At 44.0% G+C, this 23,492-nt stretch overlaps 1 protein-coding gene across 2 annotated transcripts in view; it reads left to right on the top strand.

The window, feature by feature from the left end:
- Positions 1 to 23,492, top strand: part of frmd4a (FERM domain containing 4A) — a 101,708-nt gene that overhangs the window by 17,655 nt on the left and 60,561 nt on the right. Inside the window, exon 1 of one of the 2 annotated variants that reach the window (XM_029433540.1) lies at positions 1,180 to 1,663. The exons of the other annotated variant lie outside the window; for it this stretch is intronic. Within the exon in view, the coding sequence (XP_029289400.1) occupies positions 1,631 to 1,663 (33 nt within the window). The 5' untranslated portion in view covers positions 1,180 to 1,630. Of the gene's footprint in view, positions 1 to 1,179; positions 1,664 to 23,492 lie in introns of those variants that run through there. 2 annotated transcript variants of the gene reach the window in all.

Below are 23,492 nucleotides of genomic sequence, written 5' to 3'. Positions count from 1 at the left end.
TGGCAGAGAGAAACAGATGTTTTTTCCAGGACTGAGTGTAAATAGGTTAATTTAAAATATGAAGGTCATCAGCTGTTACAGCGACAGTACGATAGTAAGGATACGTTATACTGTGCTTAAACGCTAATCAGGGATCCTCAACGGTCCATCGTGGTTCATTTGGTTAATTTAATGCTTTTTTTTGGCTTATCTGGGCCAATACAGAGAAGCCAGGCTAAAAATAATTGCGTGAGAGAAAGGCAGAGAGAACACTTCACTTGGTGTCAAGCAGTCCAGGCAGTGAGGCTCGCTGCAGTCGGAAGGCTGTCACCTGAAAACCCTGGTGTCTTCTCACTACGTGGTTAGATCCAACCGCTGCAACTGAGAAAGGCAACAGGCACAGGAATGCACCCATTTTATCTATTTATTTCAGTTTTAATGGTCTCACTGCTTCTCTGTGCTCATACCCTGGTGGACATTGTTTCTATGGCAACGGCAAGATGCAGCTTGGACCAGAGGTGATGATTTGTCCGTGATTTCATGCATTTCAAAAAAGAAACATTAACACAAACTTAACGTAAACGCACGTCACGCACACAAAGATAGACTTTGATTTTAGCTGTTTGTCTTTTAACGTCAGCTCCATTACCTGCAACAAGCCAGAAACCGTCAGTGGACAAGAACAACGTGGCGTCAAACAACCAATGTAACAACCTACAACATGCCACATGACCTGTTACATGTTGGGAATGTAGGTGCAGCTGTATGAGTGGAAATGAGTGAAAAGGTTTGTTTGTGTGTGTGTTTTTGAGAGGGTGACTCATGCCTTGTCTATTAAGAGAATAAAGGGTGATCAGGTTGCTAGGCGATTAAGAGCCGTGAGAATGCCCTCTCTGCTCTATCTGAGTGTCTCTTTCGGTTTCTTTCTTCGTCTCTTTCACACACATACGCACAATAAATGTACATTTTGTCTGACCCCCCCGGCTTGGGCGGGAACAGGGAGTTGACAGTGATCAGGAGGATGGAAAAAGAAGCATTGTGGGAAGCTGAGAGGGTGCGAAGGGACAGACGAGAGAGAGAGGGGAGGAGAGGGAGAGGAGAGAGAGAGTACTAGCAGGAGAGCTGTACCATGAAAAAAAAAAAGGACCTGCAATCATTTGCCACATTGAAGGGAACAAATGTAGCTGGAGGCAGTGAGGGAGAGTGAGAGAGAAAGGGACAGGCAGAGAGAGAGAGAGATAGAGATAGAGAGAGAGGGAGGGAGTAACGATAAGGCAAGGAGAGAGAGACCTTCCATGGACATTGCACATTCAAACCACACAGCTTTATAGGGGAAGATCACACATCAACTGACAGGTCGGCGAAAGGAGGAGAAGCACCAGGACTTTGGCACTGCCGTCTCTCCTCCTGCTCATCACTGTGTGTGCCTGTGTGGGTGACACACACACACACACACACACACACACACACAGGCTCTCTCTGTGTGCCTGTCAGTGCGCTGGGCTCTCTGGGTGGGTAGGGAGCTGCGTTGTAGAGGAGATGTTCACTCTGAGGATGAGACAGCGTTTCTAACAGGATCAATATGCGGACTGGGATAATACACTGACACAGCTGAGGGGACCCGAGCCCACCGGAACCAACCGAATCAGCCATGGAGGGACTGCTGTCTCCAATGAGGACGCGGGTAGGTTACCATGGGGATTACCAACTACTGTTTCCTCCACAGGAATCCATCACCAGAATAGCATATAAGGAGACAGCGTGCCTTACACGCAGCTGGGCTGCTGAAATGAATCAGTCCGTGCCGCTGCCACCGTGGTGATGTTGGAACTCGAGCTGAGAAGTTTCCGAGCTGCCGGCGTTGCTAGGGGCGATAGGCAGAATGATGGGAGAGTGTGGTAGACACAGGAGTTCTCAGTATATAACATGTTTAATAATTGCAGAACATTTGAATACAGTTTCAGTTTGCGTGCAAAACGTATGCGTGCATTTGTGTGTGTGTGTGTGTGTGTGTGTGTGTGTGTGTGTGTGTGTGTGTGTGTGTGTCCGTGCACAGATTAGCAAGGGGTTGCTCTAAAAGAATGACTCAGTGTTTCAGAGTGGTGCCTATCTCCCTTCAGTACAAACCACTGTCATTTTGATTTAGGATGTGCAAGGGAGGAACTGGGTTCAGTTTGTACCATGAATTGGGTGAATATCTAAAAGTGGCAATTCACTATTGTCCTTGTTATACATGCTCTTCTGTGTTCCATCTTTGCATCTCTGTCTAACATGGAAGCTTTTAGGTTGGTGTCTCACTGTGCTCTGTCTGACAGTGAATGTCTGTGTCTGTGCCATACAGAAAAGGCTAATGAAAGAAGAACATTTGATGTGTGTGTGTGTGTGTGTGTGTGTGTGTGTGTGTGTGTGTGTGTGTGTGTGTGTGTGTGTGTGTGTGTGTGTGTGTGTGTGTGTGTATGTGTGTGTGTGTGCGTGCGCACGCGTGTACTGTCAGAACACACTTATTTATCTGTATCCATGTCCCTGCATGTAACTTCCAGCACAATTGTGTGGACAGTAATGGACCCAGAGAGGTGTCTCCCTCCCAGTTGAGATTTGAGATGAAAACCTGTTTGTTCCGGCAGGGATTTTTTGTTTGAAATAATATAGTGAGAGTTGGTGTGTGTGTAATGTGTGAGAGACGGAAAGTAGATGAATAAGAAAACCCCTGTCATATTGAAGCTGTGGTAATGTTATTAATATTTATAAAGGCATGATTGCATTTTTGGAAGGAGGAGGAGAGTGATTCGTTTTTTACCATTTCTTACGGTTACAACCATATCCAGACATTACCCATTAACATCGGATCCACTGTGAAATATAGCCCCAATTTGAATCAGCCTTCCACCTAAAAATACTCTTTGGGTATTCTTTAGTTTCCACTATTTCTAATGCATTCTTCGCCTTCTGCCTGTTCCTCCCCAAGAGGACAGAGATGATTGAGCAACCTGGCTCTCTCTTATATATTCCACCCTCCCTTCCCCCTCCCTATTTTATCACCACTGGTACAGACCTATACAACCAAAAATAAATCCTTGATGCATCCTCCACCAACTATAGATGGAAACATTTGCATATATTTTTTATAGTCGGTTTGATCATATTCTAACATATAGTTGTTAGCTCAAAACCATATAGTAACTCCCACACAAGCCTCTCGGAGATGTGAGGGTGCTGAAATGGTTAAGTCAGTGGGATGACCTGATGGTGTTGTCACACACGAGTACACCCGTCTGCTCACCTCTCCTCCCTCACCTTTACAACTCGCCCTTCTTCTTCTCCTCATTTCATTGTTTCACTCGCCCCCTTTTTTCTTTTTCCTTGTGCAGGATGAGCCACACACTCCCATTTGCAATTGCGCCAAGACTTTGTCTGTCTCTTTCTTGCTTCTCTGTCTTGTTTGTCTGCCCACCTGCCTGCCTGTCTGTCTGTCTATCTGTCGGCCCCTTGCCGTTTCTTTGGCAGTTAACACAAGCGCTGTAATTGGTATTTGCAGATCGGCCCATGATCTAATCCAAAGAGGAGTGTTAGCGGGCTGTTTGGAGATAGACTTGGCTTCAAAGTTATGGCGTGGAATCAAGCCTGCTATATCTGTGTTGTCTGCCATCCTGGCCAGATTTGCCCAAGAGCTGTGGGAATCACTTTCAATGACTAAATGACTTTTGCATTTATCTTCATCAGCCACATTGAGCTTCACTCGCCCCACAGTCGATGTGTGTGTATGTCAGTTTTGGCATCAAAGTAGATTTATGTGAATGAATCACAGCATAATGAGCCAGTGCAGGAGTCTTCTAAAGTTTACACTGCATAATCTACCTTTTAATGCGCCCTTTCTTAACCTCAGATTTAAAAGGAGGAATCAAGTGAAAACAGCAACTGTGATTTGTGAGAAATATTCAACCTGTCTTTTAGTTTACTTGTAAACAGCAATAGAGATGAGAAAAGTAAAGAAGGGAACAAAGTCGAAGCGACGCAATGTGTCAAGGTCTTTCTCAGTGGAGCAGCGTATGCTCGCCGCCAAAGAGCACAACGGCATCTGTAGTAAATCTGAGAGAAATGACTTCAAAGTTTATCCATGCCTTGATACAAAAGTGGTGGCATTACCCGATTAATAGTGATTTTTCACTCATATAAAACCAAAACCCTATTAAATATTTTGTCAAAAGGCAAAAAAAAGAAGAAGAAAGAAAATCAATTCCTTCTTGTCTTTGAAGGCCAGTATGCCTAGATCTTGCTTTAGGGATACACAAAAGGTGACCTCAACCCCAAGATAACAGACAGGGAATAGCAATAGCCTGTAAAAGCTGCACTACTCCTAATCCCCAGCTCCCTAAAATGGGAAAAATGTGCTGAGATGGCTGTGCAGGCTATGTAGTGGACTTTAGAAGAGCAGTATTCATATCTCCTCTATAAGCTGCCTTTCCCTACCTCACTCCAGCAAGTTTTCTATTTTTTACTTGCTCTTGGTACCACTCTTCCTCTCGATGACAGTAATGGGAAAATGAAGTAAAATAAGCATCAGTGAGCCGTGCGTCTGTGTGACCTTTTGTGTAGTTACATACAACAGAAAAGCAGGTCAACACAACACACAGAGCATGCACAATATAGTAAGCCAATTTTTGATCGTCGGCGTCCCTAAACTTTGCCCACGCGTATTCCTTATTATTGTATACTCTCTCTTAACATCTTTTTGATGCGATGTTATAGTTTGGTAGTAAGGACATTACCGATTCACATAGACATTATTGCAAACGATTTCCACATCTCTTCTCTGCGTAACTGTGCACACTATCCGCTTCTTGTCTTTCTGAGGCAAGATGAGAGCAATACAGATTCAGATATATATGAACACGAAGGCATATGTGAACACGAAGGCACACTCACGGATCTAAAAGTGAAAGATCAAGTTCCCTGTTGGTATCCCCAGTTGTATATAATATATGCATATAGGTCAGTAGAACAAGGAGCTCTAGCTTCATTGAAATCATCCTCTGGAGGACGTGTGCTGTTGTATGGCACATCTTCTACACAAATCATTGTGTGTGTGTGTGTGTGTGTGTGTGTGTGTGTGTGTGTGTGTGTGTGTGTGTGTGTGTGTGTGTGTGTGTGTGTGTGTGTGTATCTGCTCTCCAGTCAACTCGTCCTGTGTGTTAGGGGATCAATAGGGAGTAGTTATCAAGGGATTAACCCCGTCAATGCTCCATCAGTCTAATCAGAGAGACTCCTCTGCTCTTCCTCTCTTGTTTACTCTAACATTCATCGTCGTTCATCTGCTGGACTGCTTTTTTTTTTTGGCACAGTGTCCCTGCCTCTCTTGTCTCTAGCCTCTTTCTTTCATGAGGTCATACGTGTGAACATGCTTGTGTGTTTGTCCAGCTGCCCTTGACAGACGGAGCCATTACAGAAATGGCCAAAGGGCTTGGACATACCATGAACACTCACCCACAAACACATATTTATGGCATTAAGGAAAGGTCATACACACACACACACACACACACACACACACACACACACACACACACACACACACACATAGAGAGAGAGACACACCCCCTTCGCACCTTGTACTCTTCTGCGTTGATTCTTTAGCTCCTCTGCATCACATGCAAATACTTGACATCGGTCAGACTCATTTTCTCCCTCCCCCTAAAATCCTTCAAGCCCTGGATACCACATGTTTCTCTTGCCCCCCTTCGCCCCCCTTCGCTGCTCAATATCCTCCTCCATCCATCCACCTGGTTCATTAGTGGGCAGGCGGCTGTCAGGATGGTTAAGGTCAGGGTGGCATGGAGAGGACGAAGCAGCCAAAAGGGAACTGACCAGACCCACATCCCTGAAGTCGACTGCCTCGCTGCTTGGATGAAAATAATTAGGAGAGAAAGGCAGGGCTGTTGGGGTTTGGATTTGCAGCACAAGGTGGGGCTGCCTTTGGCAACCCACTCTGAGACATACATACACATTCAATACACAGCAGGTTGGCTGGCAAAATTTAAAGGCCAAAGTAAGCAGCAAAGGGGGGGATGTCTGGTGGCTGGAACCACTTGAGGCACATGCAAACAAAGACACACACACACACACACACACACATCTTGCAGAGCCCCATCTCCCAGCTGTCATCTTAGCCCACCAAGCACAACAATAGATTTTATGTCAAAAATGTCATTATGTAGTGTGAATTAATTTAAAGTAAAAAAAAAAAGATCACAGCTCTACCATTTGGGAAGAAAACTAACTTTTTCAGATATTATGTATCTTAAACCTTAATAGAGATGCATTCATTATTTCGCCTGGGCTCACGTGGCTAAGCGGCAACATTATTAAAAATATAATTATAGCTAATCATCTTTTCTAACTTGACTAGCTTCTGACCTTTTCATACAGTGTTCATGAAGAGTACAAGGAAAATGTTAATACTGACAAAAGACTCACACATCCGTTGAGACATAAACGTATGCATTCGTGACACAACGGGAGGCAGATAAAGATAAAGAGAGGCAGAACTGTTGCTTTACTGTGTAAGACGGGATCAGTGGGATGCCATGTAGAGAGAGAGAGAGGTCGTCCCTCAGCTCCCTGTTTGAAGCATTTCTTCTCTTTCCCGATTTGAAGATGTGGCACTGCATGTTGGCCGTACGCCATCTCTGATCGTGTCTGTGTGTGTGTGTGTGTGTGTGTGTGTGTGTGTGTGTGTCTGTGTATGTGATCTTGCCCTGCTGTGTCAAGCATGTCAAATGTACTCTTGTCCCCTTGAAGAGGCCCGAATGATGAGATCAATCAGAGCACAATTGAGCAACCAGAGAAGCAAACCAGTGATGCTCTTAATGTTAGATGTTGTCATGGAAACACGGGGTGCAGATTTTCCACTTCATTGGCTGCCATCAGTTTACAGGCATTTTTTTTTATTAAATGATTTCCAAGAAAGGCAATTGAAAAATGGGAGGTACAATTTGTCAAGTGTTCACAAAGATAGTTAGAAGACACAGCAAGACTAAGAAGTATCTTAATGAGAAATTCACTGTTACACCATGCTTCAATTAAATGCACATGTTTGTGTGTCAGTGTTAAAAAACCATGCACTTTAGATTAAAGAGCCTCTAGCAGTCCTATTATGTATATTGACTCTATCTGTGTAATTGCATAGAATGGATTGTCCCAAGAGGAAGCTTTCCCTATACTGCTTTTAGCTTTTGGAGAACCAGAATGCCAATTACACTTTCCTATATTAGAATGCAATCACACACACACACACACACACACACACACACACACACACACACACACCTATGATGAACGAGCAGAGGATCGGTAGTGTCAAAGGGTGACCCTGCATTGAACAGGTATCATACATCTCCCTATCAGTAGATCTACATAGCACAGGCAATTTTACGCATACACAAGTACACGTACTTACACTCACACAGGAAACAGGAGTTTTTTTCTTCACCCTATTATTTCTTCTTATCTCCTCCCGTCACACGCACATTTCCTCCACTCTTTAATGGGCCATTTTCACCTCAACCCCACCAGAGAGCCACCATTTCAAGCCTGCTTCTCACCTCTTTTAAGCCACCCTACCTCCATCTCTATACGTTTCCCATGGGCTCTGAACTGTGACCTCTTTACATGAGCAGAGAGGAAGGTGGCAGCAGTCGCTATCAGCACTCCTGAAACATGATTGGCTGACCGAGAACTGGAGTGGTGTCAACACTGCCCTGAGGGGAGAGAGAGAGGTGTGTTGTTGTAGAAAACAGAGAGGAGAGAGATGATAGAGGCAAAAGAACAGCATGTATAGTGGAACCAAATTTCTAAAGGTGCTAAGTACATCCATATCCACAGAAAAAGAAGCCATAAAACAACTCAACATTTAATACTCACAGTTGGTCTTTGGCAGCAACTGCGCTGGTCCAACGCTGACTTATTCACATGTACTGAGGGATACTGACTCTATTCCAAATACAAAGCAGCCTGAAGCGCTGGGTAGTGCAGAGGAAAATCACTCCCCCACCACCGTAGGGACGCAGGTTCAATACCTGGCTGCGGTGTTTCTGGCTGCTGGCCCTTTGAGTGAAAATTGTAGCAGGAACGAAGCCATAAATGATCATATCTTTGTAACTGCACTGATTGACTACAAATCTTTGTCTGGGGCACCCATTTAGAGCTGATCACATGGACCTCCATGTGTTACTGCCTCCTGGTGAAGCTCCTAAGTGGCAGAGGAGAAAAAGGCAGCTTGCGAATCGGAGCTCTACATTCTCCCCAGGACAACAGAGGGAGTTATTAGCAACACAAACTGCAGTGCTGAGGAACAAAAGGAGAACACACACAAAGGAAAATACAAATGCTGTCATTTTGTGTTTCAAACAGGTACTTTCTCAGTGACCATAAAAAAGCAGTATTTAGTCCTTTGTCCTTCTAGAATATTTGTTCAGTCCATGAGGATAGTAGAAGAAACAGCGATAACAGTGGAACATTTTGTGACAGACCATCGTGTTACAGAATTTACAGCTCTTATTCTACATCTTTCATTTGTGTCTTTAGTTTCTTTAGTCATTTCAGTTTAAAGTTCAGACCATGCATAGATTTTACATTTGCACTTTTTATGCTCTACCACGCTGATGTCTAATTCATGACTTACATACAACACTGCTCAAGGATACAAAGACATTGCACACTTTCACCCGTATATACATACAGATGCACACACGAAAAGTGCATACCAACAAACACATGGATGCACACTGGTCAATTTGCATGCTCCATAACATCTACATGTACAGCTCCAGACATATGGACCCATATGCTGCCACTACACAGCCTTATTGATGTAAGCCTGTCAGCCTCCCAGCATCAAGGCTGGCGCTAGCAGGTTCAGAGCTGCAGGCAGGATGGATGGATGGATGGATGGAAAGACAGGATAGATGGATAGATAAATAGATAGGATGAGGGCTGTGATAGAATGAGAGACGGTGATGGTTGAAGGTGCCAGGATGATAGGACGTGGAGGGGGGAGGTGATTCTTTAGAGCCAGTAGTTTCGGCAGCAGTAGTCCATGACACCATTGGCAGTTTACCAATCCCATCTGGCTTTAGTGATCTTATTGGTGCCTCTCAGAGAGAACAATCAGCAGGAGAACATGCTTTTAATAAATATGTATTTCTAGGCCAACACTAAGGGACTGCTTGCAAAGAGTGTGTGTATTTCAGTGCACATATTGGGGGGCCATTTATTCAAATATACTTCAACTGGTGTGGGGAATCACACTATTGATTGTTTATAATTCCAAGCTTACACTCTGTCTTGCTTCATCACCAGAGTGTAGGTAGTACTTTGCGTTTCATAGACACTCTGCAGCGGTTGCCAGGTATCCTATTACCACCCTTCTCCCATGTGTAGACAGATGCCATTACGCTGAATTAAACCCAAATATGAAATCAAGGTTGCCAGATTGATGCTCATCCTTCCTCCAAGGAATACTTACATCATCCTAAGTGTCTTGCTGACCCTCGATGCTCTCATCACTGCTTGTTAGAACAATTAAATGTGACGTGTGTCAGATTTATAACTCACCCCTGTGTGTGTGTGTTTGTTTGTGTGTGTGTGTGTGTGTGTGTGTGTGTGTGTGTGTGTGTGTGTGTGTGTGTGTGTGTGTGTGTGTGTGTGTGTGTGTGTGCATGTGTTTGTTTTATTCTGAACAGATGTAAGCATCTGCCATTGCAGTTAAGGCCATTAATATATGTCTAGAGGTGTTTGTGATTGTATGTGTCTGGCTTTGGGCAACAGCTGTTGTTTTTTGCTCTGTTCTCTGTTTGTACATGCACTATTGCAAGTTGTCTGACATACCTGATTTAAAATGTAGTAATTTATAAAGTGTATTTATCAGACAATGTGTGTGTCTCATAAATTGGGAAATGACTTAATTATACGCTTCCTTTAAAAAAACGTTTTCTTAGAATTGCAGGTATGTTCATTATCAACAAGAGCTACAAAAATGGCATTTGGTAAATACTGTTGCAAATTTCCTACATGCATTGCATCAATCTCACGTTGGGATTCTGGCAAAGTGATAATTATTCTTGCTGATGTGTGGACAACGCTCACATTTTCCCACATTCAGGATATTTTAAGCTACATGTCTACACTTGTGTATGGCTCAAACAAAACTAAGCAAGTGACTAATAATCCCATAAATATAAAGCATATAATTAAAAGGAGGCAGACCCCTTTCATTTGGTACACCGTCAATCTCACGTGGAATATTGTCCTACAAGTCCTGTGGTGGGTGCAGTCGGATGTTCGTTAATTACAATAGAATACAAGCAGTTTCATAATAATAGTGCTACAGCAGAAAAACACCTTTCTTAATCATAACGTGGTTTATAGTGAGGCAAAGGTTTCCCATGGGCACTGATCCAATTCTGTTGTAACCAGTGTGCAACTCTCCTGTCTCTGTGTGAACTTGCACCCACTGTTCCTGTTTAACAATGTTAAATGTTAATGTAACTGTCTGATATCTTATGAGACTGTTACTGTATCACTGCACATGCAACCAGGCGTCACTTGGCTTCCCTGGCAGTCTCTGTAGATGTGTTTTAAATCCTAAGTCCCTTTTCACATGCTGTTTCTGTTATTTCATCCACCCCTAACCCATTTACCAGAGCTTCTCACCTTGTTGCCTTGTTTCTGCGCTTCATACTATGACCACCAGAGTGCGCTGTGTGATGGGATTCCCCTTGCCCAGCCCAAGGCTTCCCTAAATCATAAGCCTAAGCACTTGGAAGTCCAGTTGAGTTTCATTAACTGAAGAAGAGCAATCCCTCTTAGCACCATATTGGAAGTGGTGTCCGTACTTCCTGTAGCTCCTTCAGTAAAGTGTAGACCGATCCTACCACAGCAGTAAGTAAGTATTGAGAAGGTCAGCACTGGTGAGGAAAAACTACTGACATTGCTTAAGACTTGCGGTTGTCAGAAGCAAACAGCCTCCTAATTGCTATGTCCTGTCTGATGTATGGAGCCAATAAGGTGAGACTTTCAGCCCTAATGTGCAGTGGTCTGCTGCTCTGCTGCTGTGTGTGTCCGCGCTGGCCGTTTGGCCCCAATAAACACCCAGCTTTATTGGACAACTCCACATTTCCTCTCGTCCGTCATAACAGCTTTCTCAGAGACACAAGGGCTTGTGGAGGAGACCAGGTGGGGAAGGAGGAGAGTGAATGTGTGTGTGTGTGTGTGTGTGTGTGGGTGTGTGAGGTGACCAGGGAATGGTTATGTATATAATTAATGACTCCATCCTGCTCCTCCTGCTGTCCAAGAGGGGGACAATGAGCGGTCGAAAGACAAAGAGCAGGGAAAGCAAGTGAAATCAAGAGAGAGAAAATGACAAGAAGGAGTAAGGGGAGGACAGCGAGGGACAAAGAGATGGAAGGAGGGAAGCATATGTTAGAGACTGCACTTGATTAATAATGAGTTTTGTCAGTGACCGAGTGGCCGTCCCATTACCCCTGCTGTCTACTGGAGGGGCTATTACATAGGATTTACCCCCCAATAAATCCTCCCCCTCTTCTCACAGTCCTTCATTTTTCATGTGCCCAATCTTTAGCTCTTTCCTGCTTCTCTTCTCTTTCGTAGCTTCAGCTGCTCCTCAGTTCCCATGGCGATGATGTGGGCTGAATGTAAATAAGTGGTAAATACCAAGGGACAGGACCTTGGCTGGGAGTGAAACCTGGAACTGATCAAGCCCTGCCTGTCACAGCACAGCTTCACTTCTGACTGCTGTGGAGGTGAGGAGGTGTATCAAGGACAAAGACAGGAGAAGGGTGGGGCGTGACGGGTATGTCTAGCAGGGGACTCCAGTGGAGGCTGTAGCCCCAGGGGGTCAGTCTGCCCCCCCCCCCCCCCCGACCTCTGTGAACCCACTCCCTCTCTGGTTCCTTCTTCGATACCATCCATTTTAGATATGAGTCCTAAATGACATGCAGATTAGTAGCTGCCAATCAATACCTTGATAAACTGCGCTGCTGTGACTCAACATTTTACTTTCATAATGATGAGAGGGATGGCCTGGAGTAATGTCAGGAGAAGGTGGAGATCTCCTCAAATTACGCCTGTCTTTCCCTGAGCCCCAAGGGCTCTCCTGCTCCTCCTCCTCTGAACGTTAACAAAAGACAATCTGCCTGAGTCATTTGACCAGTGTTTGGCATTGGTTTGCATGGCAGCGGTGCACCTGTCAGAGGTGTAGGGCCCATCTGTACAGTAACAAGCAGCTCAGACCCATGCTTGCAGCAAGAGGCGGAGCTCGCACAGTCTGGCTTGGGTTACTGCACTCCTGGGAGAAGGCATGCATGTGTGTTGTGGGTTATAGAATGAGTAGGTCATGTTGGCTCATTAGAAGAACAAGGAAATGCATGTGTGTGTGTTTATGTGTGTGTGTGTGTGTGTGTGTGTGTGTGTGTGTGTGTGTGTGTGTGTGTGTGTGTGTGTTTGTGTCGAACGGTGTGCACAGGTGTATCCTCGTTGTACTTTGCCTTTGTTTGTGCGCACACTAGTTTGTGGTGTGCATGTCTGAGGGATCATAGTGATTCATTGTCTATAAAGAAGGAGAGTTGTGTAGTTACGAGGGGCTGAGAGGTTTACAAGGGTTATAAGCACAGCTGCGTCCTGCGTGTGGACCAATGAGTCTTACGTAAAGGTCTGAGGAATAAAAACTCTTTGGGAAGAGTGTGAGGAGAGCAGGAAAACTTACATTAGTGTATGTGTTTTCAGCAGTGAAAAATGAATCAACATTTGTTAGGACAGTTTGGACATTCACTTAACAATGAATTCACTGGATGCAGGTTCTCAGATATGATATTTTAGATATTTTAGTTCATTGTAAAAACAATATCTTGGAGTTTTGGATTTTCTTTGAACAAAAGAAGCAATTTGATGACGTCACTTTGATCTGTGGGAAGCTGTGGGCATTTCAAACAAATATTCTGACATTTAATAGATCTGACGATTAAGCAGAAATATAATTAACTGATTAATCGATAATGCAAATATTCCTGACACACACACACACACACACACACACACACACACACACACACACACACACACACACGTTAACCCATGTTTCCCCCTTTTCCCAGTATCCCAGTATTCTCCCCTGTGACTACGATCATGTATAACCCATTTCCCCTCATGATCTGGCCTGTAAAGATTAAATATGTAGCCATATCATCAAACATTTAACGCTCACGCTGCTACAAATCAGTTCCTAATCGTGTGTGGACTTTGGCTCACGTGCATGTCTTGATCCTAAGTTGATGTGAGTGTGCTGCTTGCACGCTAGAGTAATTCATAAAAGTTGTGCAGACTCGCTGGCAGACGTGCATGCCTACTTACCAGAGTGTTAATTGTTAAATCAGTGTCAGGGAAACAATGTTTTTGTATCCACTTAACGGTGTTGGTGAGTACGCGCTTCTATCTGTGTATATTTCTGTGCCTGGCGTTGGCTGGGAAGCGTCCTCGGCACTGGGTAAAGTGGGCTAAGTTTACTGGGGCAGAAAATGCTGGAGCGTGACTCAATGCAGCGCCTTCATACAACCAGCCTCTAAAATATGCCTCTGTCGCATTCTGTCTGCTCAGTGCCTCTCAGACACACACTCACTCGTATGTAGGACAGGGAAGACAGAAGCAAAGGATACGACCAAGTTAGGAAAGGTGAAATGTGTGTGTTTGTTTTATGAATGACTTTTGATCCCCCTGCATATCAGGTATTCTATTTCTACTCCAATATTTCAAAGAACATTTGTTCTGAGTATGAGTGGGCTTACTAAAATCCAAGGTGACTTTCACTGCAGCAAGAATGACATAAGATAGTGGAGTGCACCTGCCCCTCTCCCCTCACAGGCCTTTCTAGAAAGCCCCCCCCCCCCACACACACACACACACACACACACACACACACACACACACACACACACACACACACACACACACACACAGATTTGGGGTGGATTACTAACTGGAAATGCTGCAGAGAATGACTCAGCAAAATCCCTTTACAGTATCTGCACTTGCTGTCACTCGAGGCACAAAACAGAAATTAATGGAGACGAAGAACTGACAGCACAAAGATAAAACTACTGAAAGACAGAAACAGACATTAAACAAAGATATGTTATAACGCTAACAGGCACAGTGGTGGGGATAGAACAATGCAACTGAAGGATAATAAACTCACAGTATGACATAGATTGAGTTAATGAAACCATTTGAGATCATTTGGCCGGACACATGAGCAGATGAGGTGCAGTGTGTGTTCCTTTCTCTGCAGACTTTAACACCTACTTGTCCAGTGTATAAGACTAGCAGTAAACCATTTAGACAGTTAGCTGCAAACAGGTGCTTAAGAGGCTTTATCAACATGTCTGGAATAGATACTATTTTTGTGTGTGTGAGTGTGTGTGAGCGCAAACCTCAAACCACTTGGAAGATTGCCCAGAGTTTGATTAGCACATATCCCTGTGTCCCAAGCCGGGTGGACATCACAATCAATGGCGCTCACACAGACACACACTCTGCACTCTTTTTCAAAATTGGAATTGAAGACAAAAAGTGTCCTCGGAGCTTCTACTATCAATCAGAATCGGAGCGGTTTGTTCAGGCCAGTTTTGTGATGCACAGTTCTCGCTGCTGCTGGAGACAACACTCTGGCGTTCTCGCTGCTTACTGGATTACTGGGACAGTCAACTTCCACGAGGAACCCGGTGGTGGAGACAAATGGAGTAATTCCTCCAATTTAAACTGCTTCAGTGCGTTTCATCTTGAGGTACTGTTGGATGTAATGAAGTTGATGATGATGACCATTTCATTATGCTTTTATATCTATCTGAAAATCTATGCAATAGTTCTTATTTATTCATGAGTGCATGATATGTTCATGTTGCGGTGTTCACAGGGTATTCTCGTTAATGCCATCTTTATAATCAAATAAATCTTTGCAGAAACAGTAGCTTGGCTGTTCAAACTCCCCCTTTTGTGTGAATCACACAGAAATGTGTTTGTGCATTTGTAGACACATGAGAGCTTCTTGTATGTGTGTGATGGAACATAATGGGTTGTTTGCTTCTGTGTATTATGCAAAGAGGCGAGGTGATATTCAGCTCGCTCTGTGATGACCGTTGTAAACATTGCACCGACGATTCATTCCAATACCTTCACTCGCCGTCGCACATACACACACACACTTACACACATACACACACACACACATACACACACATACACACACACACACATACACACTGGATTACACACTGAAATCTGGGTTTTAACCCTAGCAGTAACCAAGGAGTCGCACTGGGACATGCTGTCCTGTGTCGCCTCTCTGTTGGGGGCTAAGCTCCTCACTAATGACGAATGCTGGTCTAGATAGGCTACCTGCCACTCTCGACACGACACTCAACATGCCACCTAATTCACAAGTCTTAGTGGCCATATACTGTCCATCTCTTCCATGCAGGAGGGTATTTATAATGCATGAGCGGCATGCAGATGAGAATTAGAGGGATATTTCTGAGTTATTAATGGTGGGTTGTTACATATTCACAGCAGGCAGCATTGGGAGCGACTTTGGGAAGACAGGGAGGCCTCCTGAGGGCAACAAATAACTGATGGATCTGTGTATTTTAACACCCAGGGATGTGTAATAGGGTGTGTGTGTGTGTGCGTGTGTGTGCGTGTGTGTGTGTGTGTGTGTGTGTGTGTGTGTGTGTGTGTGTGTGTGTGGTTAAGGAAGAGGGCAGGAGGAGGAAAGGAGGAAGAGTTCAGATTGAGAGGAATGTGTCAGAGAGAGAGAGAGAGAGAGAGAGAGAGAGAGAGAGAGAGAGAGAGAGAGAGAGTAAATGTAAACCAAATGAGGGAAGGGGATCGATTTAACAAAGGAGGAGGTGTGACCATCAGAGCCTGTCCTTTGACCCCGCTATCAGTCACAACAGTCACAATGCTCTGGTAAAAAAAATAAGGAAAAATACAAAACCTCAAGAACCATGTAGCACATAACAGGATATTGTCCGTGTCAAAAGCGTTCTCTCTTACTGGTTTCACGCCAGCAGTGATAGAAACGTCATCTGATGAGTTGCATGGTCAGGTTTCCTGCACTAACCTGATTTCCCCCCAGTAACGTTGTTACTTTGGAGAATGTAAATTAGGCTTGGGCAATATGACGAGATAATTGTTAAACCATATTCAATTATGCCATATTTGGCGATTATTTATTTATTTATTTATTTAAATCTGTCAGAGAGAATGACGATGATCGGGTGTTGCTGCCTCAGCTTTCACGGCTGGACTCACGGCGACACTACTGACTTGTGACGATCCGCTCCCCCAGGACTAGATTCTGGTATGTGTTTATTTCTGCATGGAGGATGCTTCGACATGTACACACACATGTTCATTCCAATGCACAGCCAGCAGTGATAGCTTTTAATAAATCTAGTGAGACTGCTTCATTTTTAGGCCTACATACATCAATAAAACAGTAGATATCAGTAGACAACAAGCGTAAAATAACTTGACGCAATGTTATTCCATCGTAGTGCTGCCCCTTCTTGCCTTGGTATTGCAACATGTGCGTCTCCAGTCTACAGATATGATTTATATCTATGTGCGTCTCTCGCTTCAGCTTTGTTTTGATATATCATTTCATATATAATTGTTTTTCTTAAAGCAATATCGTCAGTAGGGGAATTAAATTTTTGCCCAATCCACAGCTTGTTACTGTGTTCAATCATATCCTGTTTGTTGGTGCAGCCCAGCTCAACTCACTCTCACCCTAACCCCCTGCTGTCTGACTCAGTTTCTTTCTTTCTGTAAGTCTGGTTAACACAAAGAGTACATTCCTCCAGCGTTTGCCAGAAAAACAAAAACAACCCCTCTCCATGGAGCGTCCCAGCATCCTTGGTCCCCCTGCTTCCACTCTTTTCTTCTGCTTCCCTTCTTCCCTCACTGAATCTTTCCTCTATGCTATTCTCCCTTATCTTCCCTCCCACCCTCTCCTTCCCAATCAGCCCCCTACCCCACATGCCCTGTCCTCTGCAACCCTCACCCACCCCTCCCCATCACTGTTACATAAGATTCCAGTCATAGATCCAGGCCATATTGCTGTTGTCTTCGCCCTGTGTGTCTATTGGAGCCTCAACATCCAGGGCCAGGCCTTAATGAGGCCCCTACAAAGGCCCATTGATGAGGAGCCCAGTGTGAGAGAGGATGACCCCAGTCAAGAGCACCCAGAACTGGGCATCAACTGCCCCAGGCTCTCCCTCCACACAAAGACGTCCACTGTGGACAGAGACCTGAAAGGGCACAGAGAAAAAAAGAGAGAGAGAGAGAAAGTGGAAAAAGAGGGAGGAGATGTCCTGTTCAAACAACTTAGAGAATGTGAGATAGAAAGATATAAAAAAAAGAAGAAATTAAACAGATGTATGACTTCATCACATAGTAGTCGCTTCTTTGACTATTAGCTTATGCTTCTTCTTCTTCCTTCTCTGTGCATCCTAAGAACAGTGAGTCCCACCCTCTGCCAGGGAGTTGTCAGTGTCTTTATCTCACCCATGGATCATAGCTCAGAACTGGAGAAGGGACTACAAGGCTCTAGTCTGTCACAAATCCTCATCAGCAGCCACAGGTTGCTCAAAGGAGCGATCGAAGCTCTTTGAGGGGACTCCCACGCTCTTTTTGGAAACATTTGGAACACTAACCGGAATCCAGACGGTTTTCCGAGCCAAGTCTGGTGGAGATAGATGTGTTTGTTTATCAGATTTGGACTACAACTGGTTGTTTGGGAAGCTTTCTTGGATGGAGAATGAGAGGAGAATGCGGACAAATTATGCTGGACTATTAGAAGCTGTCATGGTACAAACATTTGCAGAATTGGGATGTTAAATGACTGACATGGCTTAACTACCTCATGTAAGTCATCTGTCAGTATCCCATAATAACAGAGAGGAAAAGAAGTGGAGTCAGAGTTTGGGTCTTTCATTTTGTTGAAAAATCTTTATTATTTTCGGCGGCATTTGTTTTGGATCAGCTGAAGGATGACTCTTTCAACGCGACTCGAGGACTTGGAGGTGACCCTGGAGCACATGCTTATGGATGTTTTTGTAAGTTTTCCCACTTTTTGTTTTTAAGTTAATTTAAAATCACAGTAGTTGCCATATCTGTCATAAATGTTAATTTATTAATTTGTTAATTTGTTAATGCATTCGTCTTTCCTCACTATTCCTCTGTCTTCTCTTCGGTGTTTCATCTGGTTGACCCCTCCGGTACATCATTGCAGTTGGAGACCGATGGCCAACATATGTTTCCGTCTCTTTCCAGATGCTCTCCCATTAATTGCCACAAAAAAAAAATGTGGTGATTAAACGTCAAACTCTGCACAGGGAGATTTAGTTAATAATCTGGCTGACCAGGAATGTAAGCTGGACTGCATGGCCAATGCATGACTCAAGACAGGGTTAGTCCACTGAGTTAAGACTTTGGGAATGTTAACTCAGCATGTGAGGAACTTTCATCCAACTCCAAAGTGTACTGGATTTATTTATGCTTTCTGTGGTCAGCAGCCTTCATATTTGTCTACATGTTGCCATCAATCTTTTGATTATCAAGGCATGAAATATCCAAGAGAAGGAAGTGAGGATTGAGAATGAGGAAATAAGGGATGAAAGAGGAATGAGAAGGAATGTTTGATGGATTTGATCATCAGGTTTCTATTGCCTGTGACGCTTGGTTAGTGGTAGATTACTCAGGCCCCTGTGGTTTCCAAAGCATTCGGGCTGCGGGAATGAAAAACTGCTCCACACTGCATCCCTCAAACATGCACTCACACACACATTTAGATACAATATGCAGTCTACCTCTGCAGACACACACACACACACACACACACACACACACACACACATTGTAAATACGACTTCACAATCCCTGGTTGCTTTGATCTGCCGGCTGCGGTAATGAGTTTGGTCGTTAAGCTGCTGTTTCCCTTTAACATTGTTTACAGGCACGGGCATCTGTTCGAGGAAACAGTAATCTGTACTTTCCTGATATATACTGTGCTTCCAATGAACACTATCGGTACCCACTCCACTGCCGCCGGGCATCAATGTCACTAACATGCGAATATATGCTTCCTCAATCCATCGACCTATTTTGGAGATTTGGTCATTTTCATATATCCAATAGATGATTTATGACTGAAGCAATAAAGATTAGTGTTTATGGCCAGAACAGGATTTGGATTATTCATGCACTGCATGTGGGATGGAAATACAGGAGTCAGGAAAACGCTTCCTTCCTCTACATTTCCTCTCAGCATCCTAATTAGACTGCTTATTTATTTATTTCTCTAATTGCTGGAAGAGGCTAGAAAACAGAGGGTTATCTGGCCACTTTGCATACGCAAATGAGAAATATTCAAATCGTCTGCACCCTTTCCAGGCTGCTTGTTTACTGAGCGTGCATATGGTTATGGACGTGCACATCCAAATGCACATGTACACACACACACACGTACACACGCACACACACACAAATGTTTAAGACATGCAGACATGAGCTAAGAAGAAGCCTATTTCAGTGAACCATCAAATGAAGGCAGGGTGAATTAAATACTTTTATGGGAAGGCTTACCAGCAGCAGACTTCATGTGTCATGGATCAGGCATCTTATATTACTGAAAACATTTTGTGTGCTTGAGTGTTACAAAAATGTTACAAAAAACATTTCTGTATGTTAAATTAAACTAGCAGTGAGTAAAGACAGGGGTCGTTAGAGGAATAATAGGGTCATTAGAATAATGACAGTGCCTCTTTGACCTCCGGAGCCCTATCTATGATGCTCATTGGCTTGAAGCAGTAGCTGAGTGCGCAGCTATGTTCAAGGGTGCACAGCTATTTTCATAACACGGCAGTGCTTATGAATGATTCAGGAAAGCTGAGAGTATCCGAGGAGACAAAGTTCCATTACAACCTTTTACTACAAGAAAAGGAGGTCACTATTATGTTGCCTTGATTGCTCACAGGAAGCCGGAGTCGAAGCCAGAGTCATTTGTAGATTTTTCAGGTCAACACTTTTATTTTCTCTGCGTTCGAGACCACTATCATAGATTTAAAGCACATGACTGCACACGACATGATTACAAAGTCGAGCATAGCAGCTCAGAATTCAGAGAAATATAGTGACGAAACCCATCAACGCTGTTAAAATCAGCTCGTAGCTTAGTACACTGCCATTGTTACAAAGGCAAGGAACGTATTGAATAAAGCAATTCATCTGTGTTACTATATAACTTGATTTACATGACATTTGTAGTGTCATTCACATAGTAACGGACATAGTGACAAGACCCTTTGACATGAATAAGATATCTGGTGATTGGATTTCTTTTCTGGCAGCTTTTGTGGCACCATATCAGCTCCTGCCAAAGCTTGTGTGTATTGTGATGCTGGTCCGCTGAGCTGAGCTGCGAAGGACAGACAGAGACAGACAGAGAGAGAGAGAGCAAGAGAGAGAGAGAGAGAGAGCGACATGGCAGCTCTTCTTTCAGAGGCTGCCTCACAGTCTCGCACAAAGGCTGACAGTCACGTAAGGAAATGAGGCGACGTGATTAAAAATGCATTCCATCCGAGTGTAGTTTAATTGAATCTCCTCCTCGTGCACCCCAGAAACGTCTCCAGCCCCCCCCCCCCCCCGCCGCCCCCCAGTCCTCTCTCCCAACACCATCTCCCCCAATGATGCAGGCCTGGAGGCAGAGCTACGCATCCTCTCTCTCACTCTTCTTCCTCCCAGATCCCTCGTTTTCTCCTCCATCCCCCTCGCCTCCTCTGACAGAGGAAGATCTCAGCTGGATGGGATTGTTTCCGTCACAGCTGCACTGTTTTTCTCAGCTTTTTTTCCAGCACTGTCTGCTCTCTTTCCAGCAGCTATAAAGCAGTAGTTCCTATCCTTGGGAGAGCTGGTCTGCCACAAAAGGCCTCTGAGAGCCTGCCAGGAGCACGAACACTGTGACTTACTGACAGCAAGAGCTTGTACTCTTTTGACTTTTGACTCTTTTGACTGTGCTGTTGTAGATGGGTTGTTTCAGATAGAGGCTATTGACTGGGTGTATGTGTGACCATTATGTTATATAATGGTTGTGTCCTCTATCCAGCAGTGACAATATTGTTCAATTATAGCAAGTTCTTTCTCCCTCCCTCCCTCCCTCTCTAGCTACGCCTGTCTCTCTCTCCTCTCCGCCTCTACATCATTCTCTCGCCTGCTTGCCTCTCTCTCCACAAAACAGTTGTCATCCCGTCTACATTAATCTGATGCTGGTATTGATCGATATAAGGCTGGAGTCACAGTGTCAAGTCCTTTCAGGACCAAGACATAACTTTTGAGAAATCTCAAAGCCTTATTCTCTGCAACCTTACCCTTCTTATCCTATTTTTTAAATGATTTAATTCTTTACTTGATTCTAGACAGTAGAGGCAGATAGGAAAACAAGGGGAGAGGGGGGGGGTATGCAACAAAGGTCCCCAAGCAGAATCTAACTGGGGACATTGTGGTTATGTGAAATGCTGTTGTATACCCATCCGTCTGATTTTGTTTAAGGCTATACGCCTGATGTGTTCTTTATGTTAATGTCAACAAATCCAATAAAAAATGCAAAACCAACAATGGTTAGTCTGTCTATTAATACTTACTGAATTCCCTACCCTATCTTTGGCATTCAGCCCCGAGGCCTTTTTATTCATACCTGAAGATTCACTATTATGCTGTTTATAAGTTATTTCCTAGCCAGGAAGTCTGCTTTTTAGGAAAACAATACTCAAACATTCAGTGTGCCCATGTTCACTGTACTGAAGGAGCAGGTCATCCAGTGCAATGGTGTGACTCACGGGTTTTGGTCCAAGGCACAGAAAAACAAGCTATATCAGGGTTTGGCTACACGGACAATACTCGTTAGTCTTGGTCTTTTCATACAACATATAGAATAAGAGTAACACATTATGTGTTATTAGTTCCCTCCATAATATCAATGCAATTTGAATGATATCGTCAGATTTAGCAATCAGATGTGTCTCATTGTCTTGCCTCATTAGTCTTCACTTTGACTGTAGAATCACTGGAATAAACACAGAAAAGACAATCAAAAATGTATTTATGTGCACATCCATAAATGAATCAGCTATTGTCATTCACCATCCAATTTATATTGCATGCATGGTCCAGATTCTGATGTTGAGTGGCTCAGCACATGCAGAAGCTTTCCAATAGACTTGGGTGATTATTCAGAAGCCTCCTACGGTATTCACTGGGGTATTCATCTAGCGCCCCATTCAAGTCTGCCGCTGCCCTCATAATAGACTGCTGATTGGCCCTTTGGAATGATAAATTCTAATTCCATTAAGGCATGAATGACTGCATAATAGCAGTGTTTGAGTCTGAATGTGGGCAAAGATACAGTTACTTTTCTCGAGGAAATCTCTACGCACCAAGGTTATAAACAGAGTACATTAAAAGATGGAGGGGATTATTATTTTTTTTACAGTTCCTACATTCCTTTGGTGCCACTGGCTGAAATTTTAATCATATTGAAAGACACACACAGGCAGATAGGCAGTATGTGCACACACATACACACACACACACAGTCACCTCACAGCGGGTTGAGCAGATGTTGTGCTCAGCAACACGGTTTGTCCAGGACAACCTGTCCCCGTGTTCCACCAAATCTCTCCGAAATATAAATACGGCCTAGTTTTCACAATGAGTCACACAAATGTCCCAGTTTCCTAAAACATCTCTCAGCCTCTCTGTTACCTCTCTGAGCATGTACAAGTGTTTCCCAGGCCTTCTTACACAGACACTGCTGAGGGGATGATAATTGAACTGGATGCTCCCCTGTGGAGAAGTCAGTATAATTGGTTCTGGCCTGATGAAGGGTGGGAGGCCCCGCTTTCTGCTCATCTCACTCTCATAAGATAGAGAAAGACAACACTAGCATACACTTAGAAGCACAGACAGAAGCAAACGGTGAGAAATGAATTGAATTACGCTATCAGGGTGGTATTGTTTCGCTACATAACCGTTTATCCGTGCTTCTGTGCAATGGCGCTGTAACTCAATCCTTTGTAATTTGTGGAGTCTTGGAACATAAACATTCAACCCCCTCCCTCGCTGCCTGGGATGGGGAGAGAGTCCAGCTAGAGGGCATTTCCATAAACACACCCACACAAACACACACACATGTACACACACACACACACACACACACAGTGAGGAGCAGGACCATAGGGATGAGTCAGACTGCCGTGGGCAGAGACTGGCTGGCTTATCTGGGTAAATTAATGTGTAAAGATGCCAGGAGTCTACAATTGAGAACCATTGCTTCGTATTATTACAGCTATACGAACAAAGACTTAGCAGACACAAACACACAGTAGAAT

This window comes from Cottoperca gobio, chromosome 6 (assembly GCF_900634415.1).
Source record: "Cottoperca gobio chromosome 6, fCotGob3.1, whole genome shotgun sequence".
Taxonomy (NCBI): domain Eukaryota; kingdom Metazoa; phylum Chordata; class Actinopteri; order Perciformes; family Bovichtidae; genus Cottoperca; species Cottoperca gobio.
Note: the sequence above shows the minus strand (reverse complement) of the source record. Positions and strands in the feature narration are given on the sequence as shown.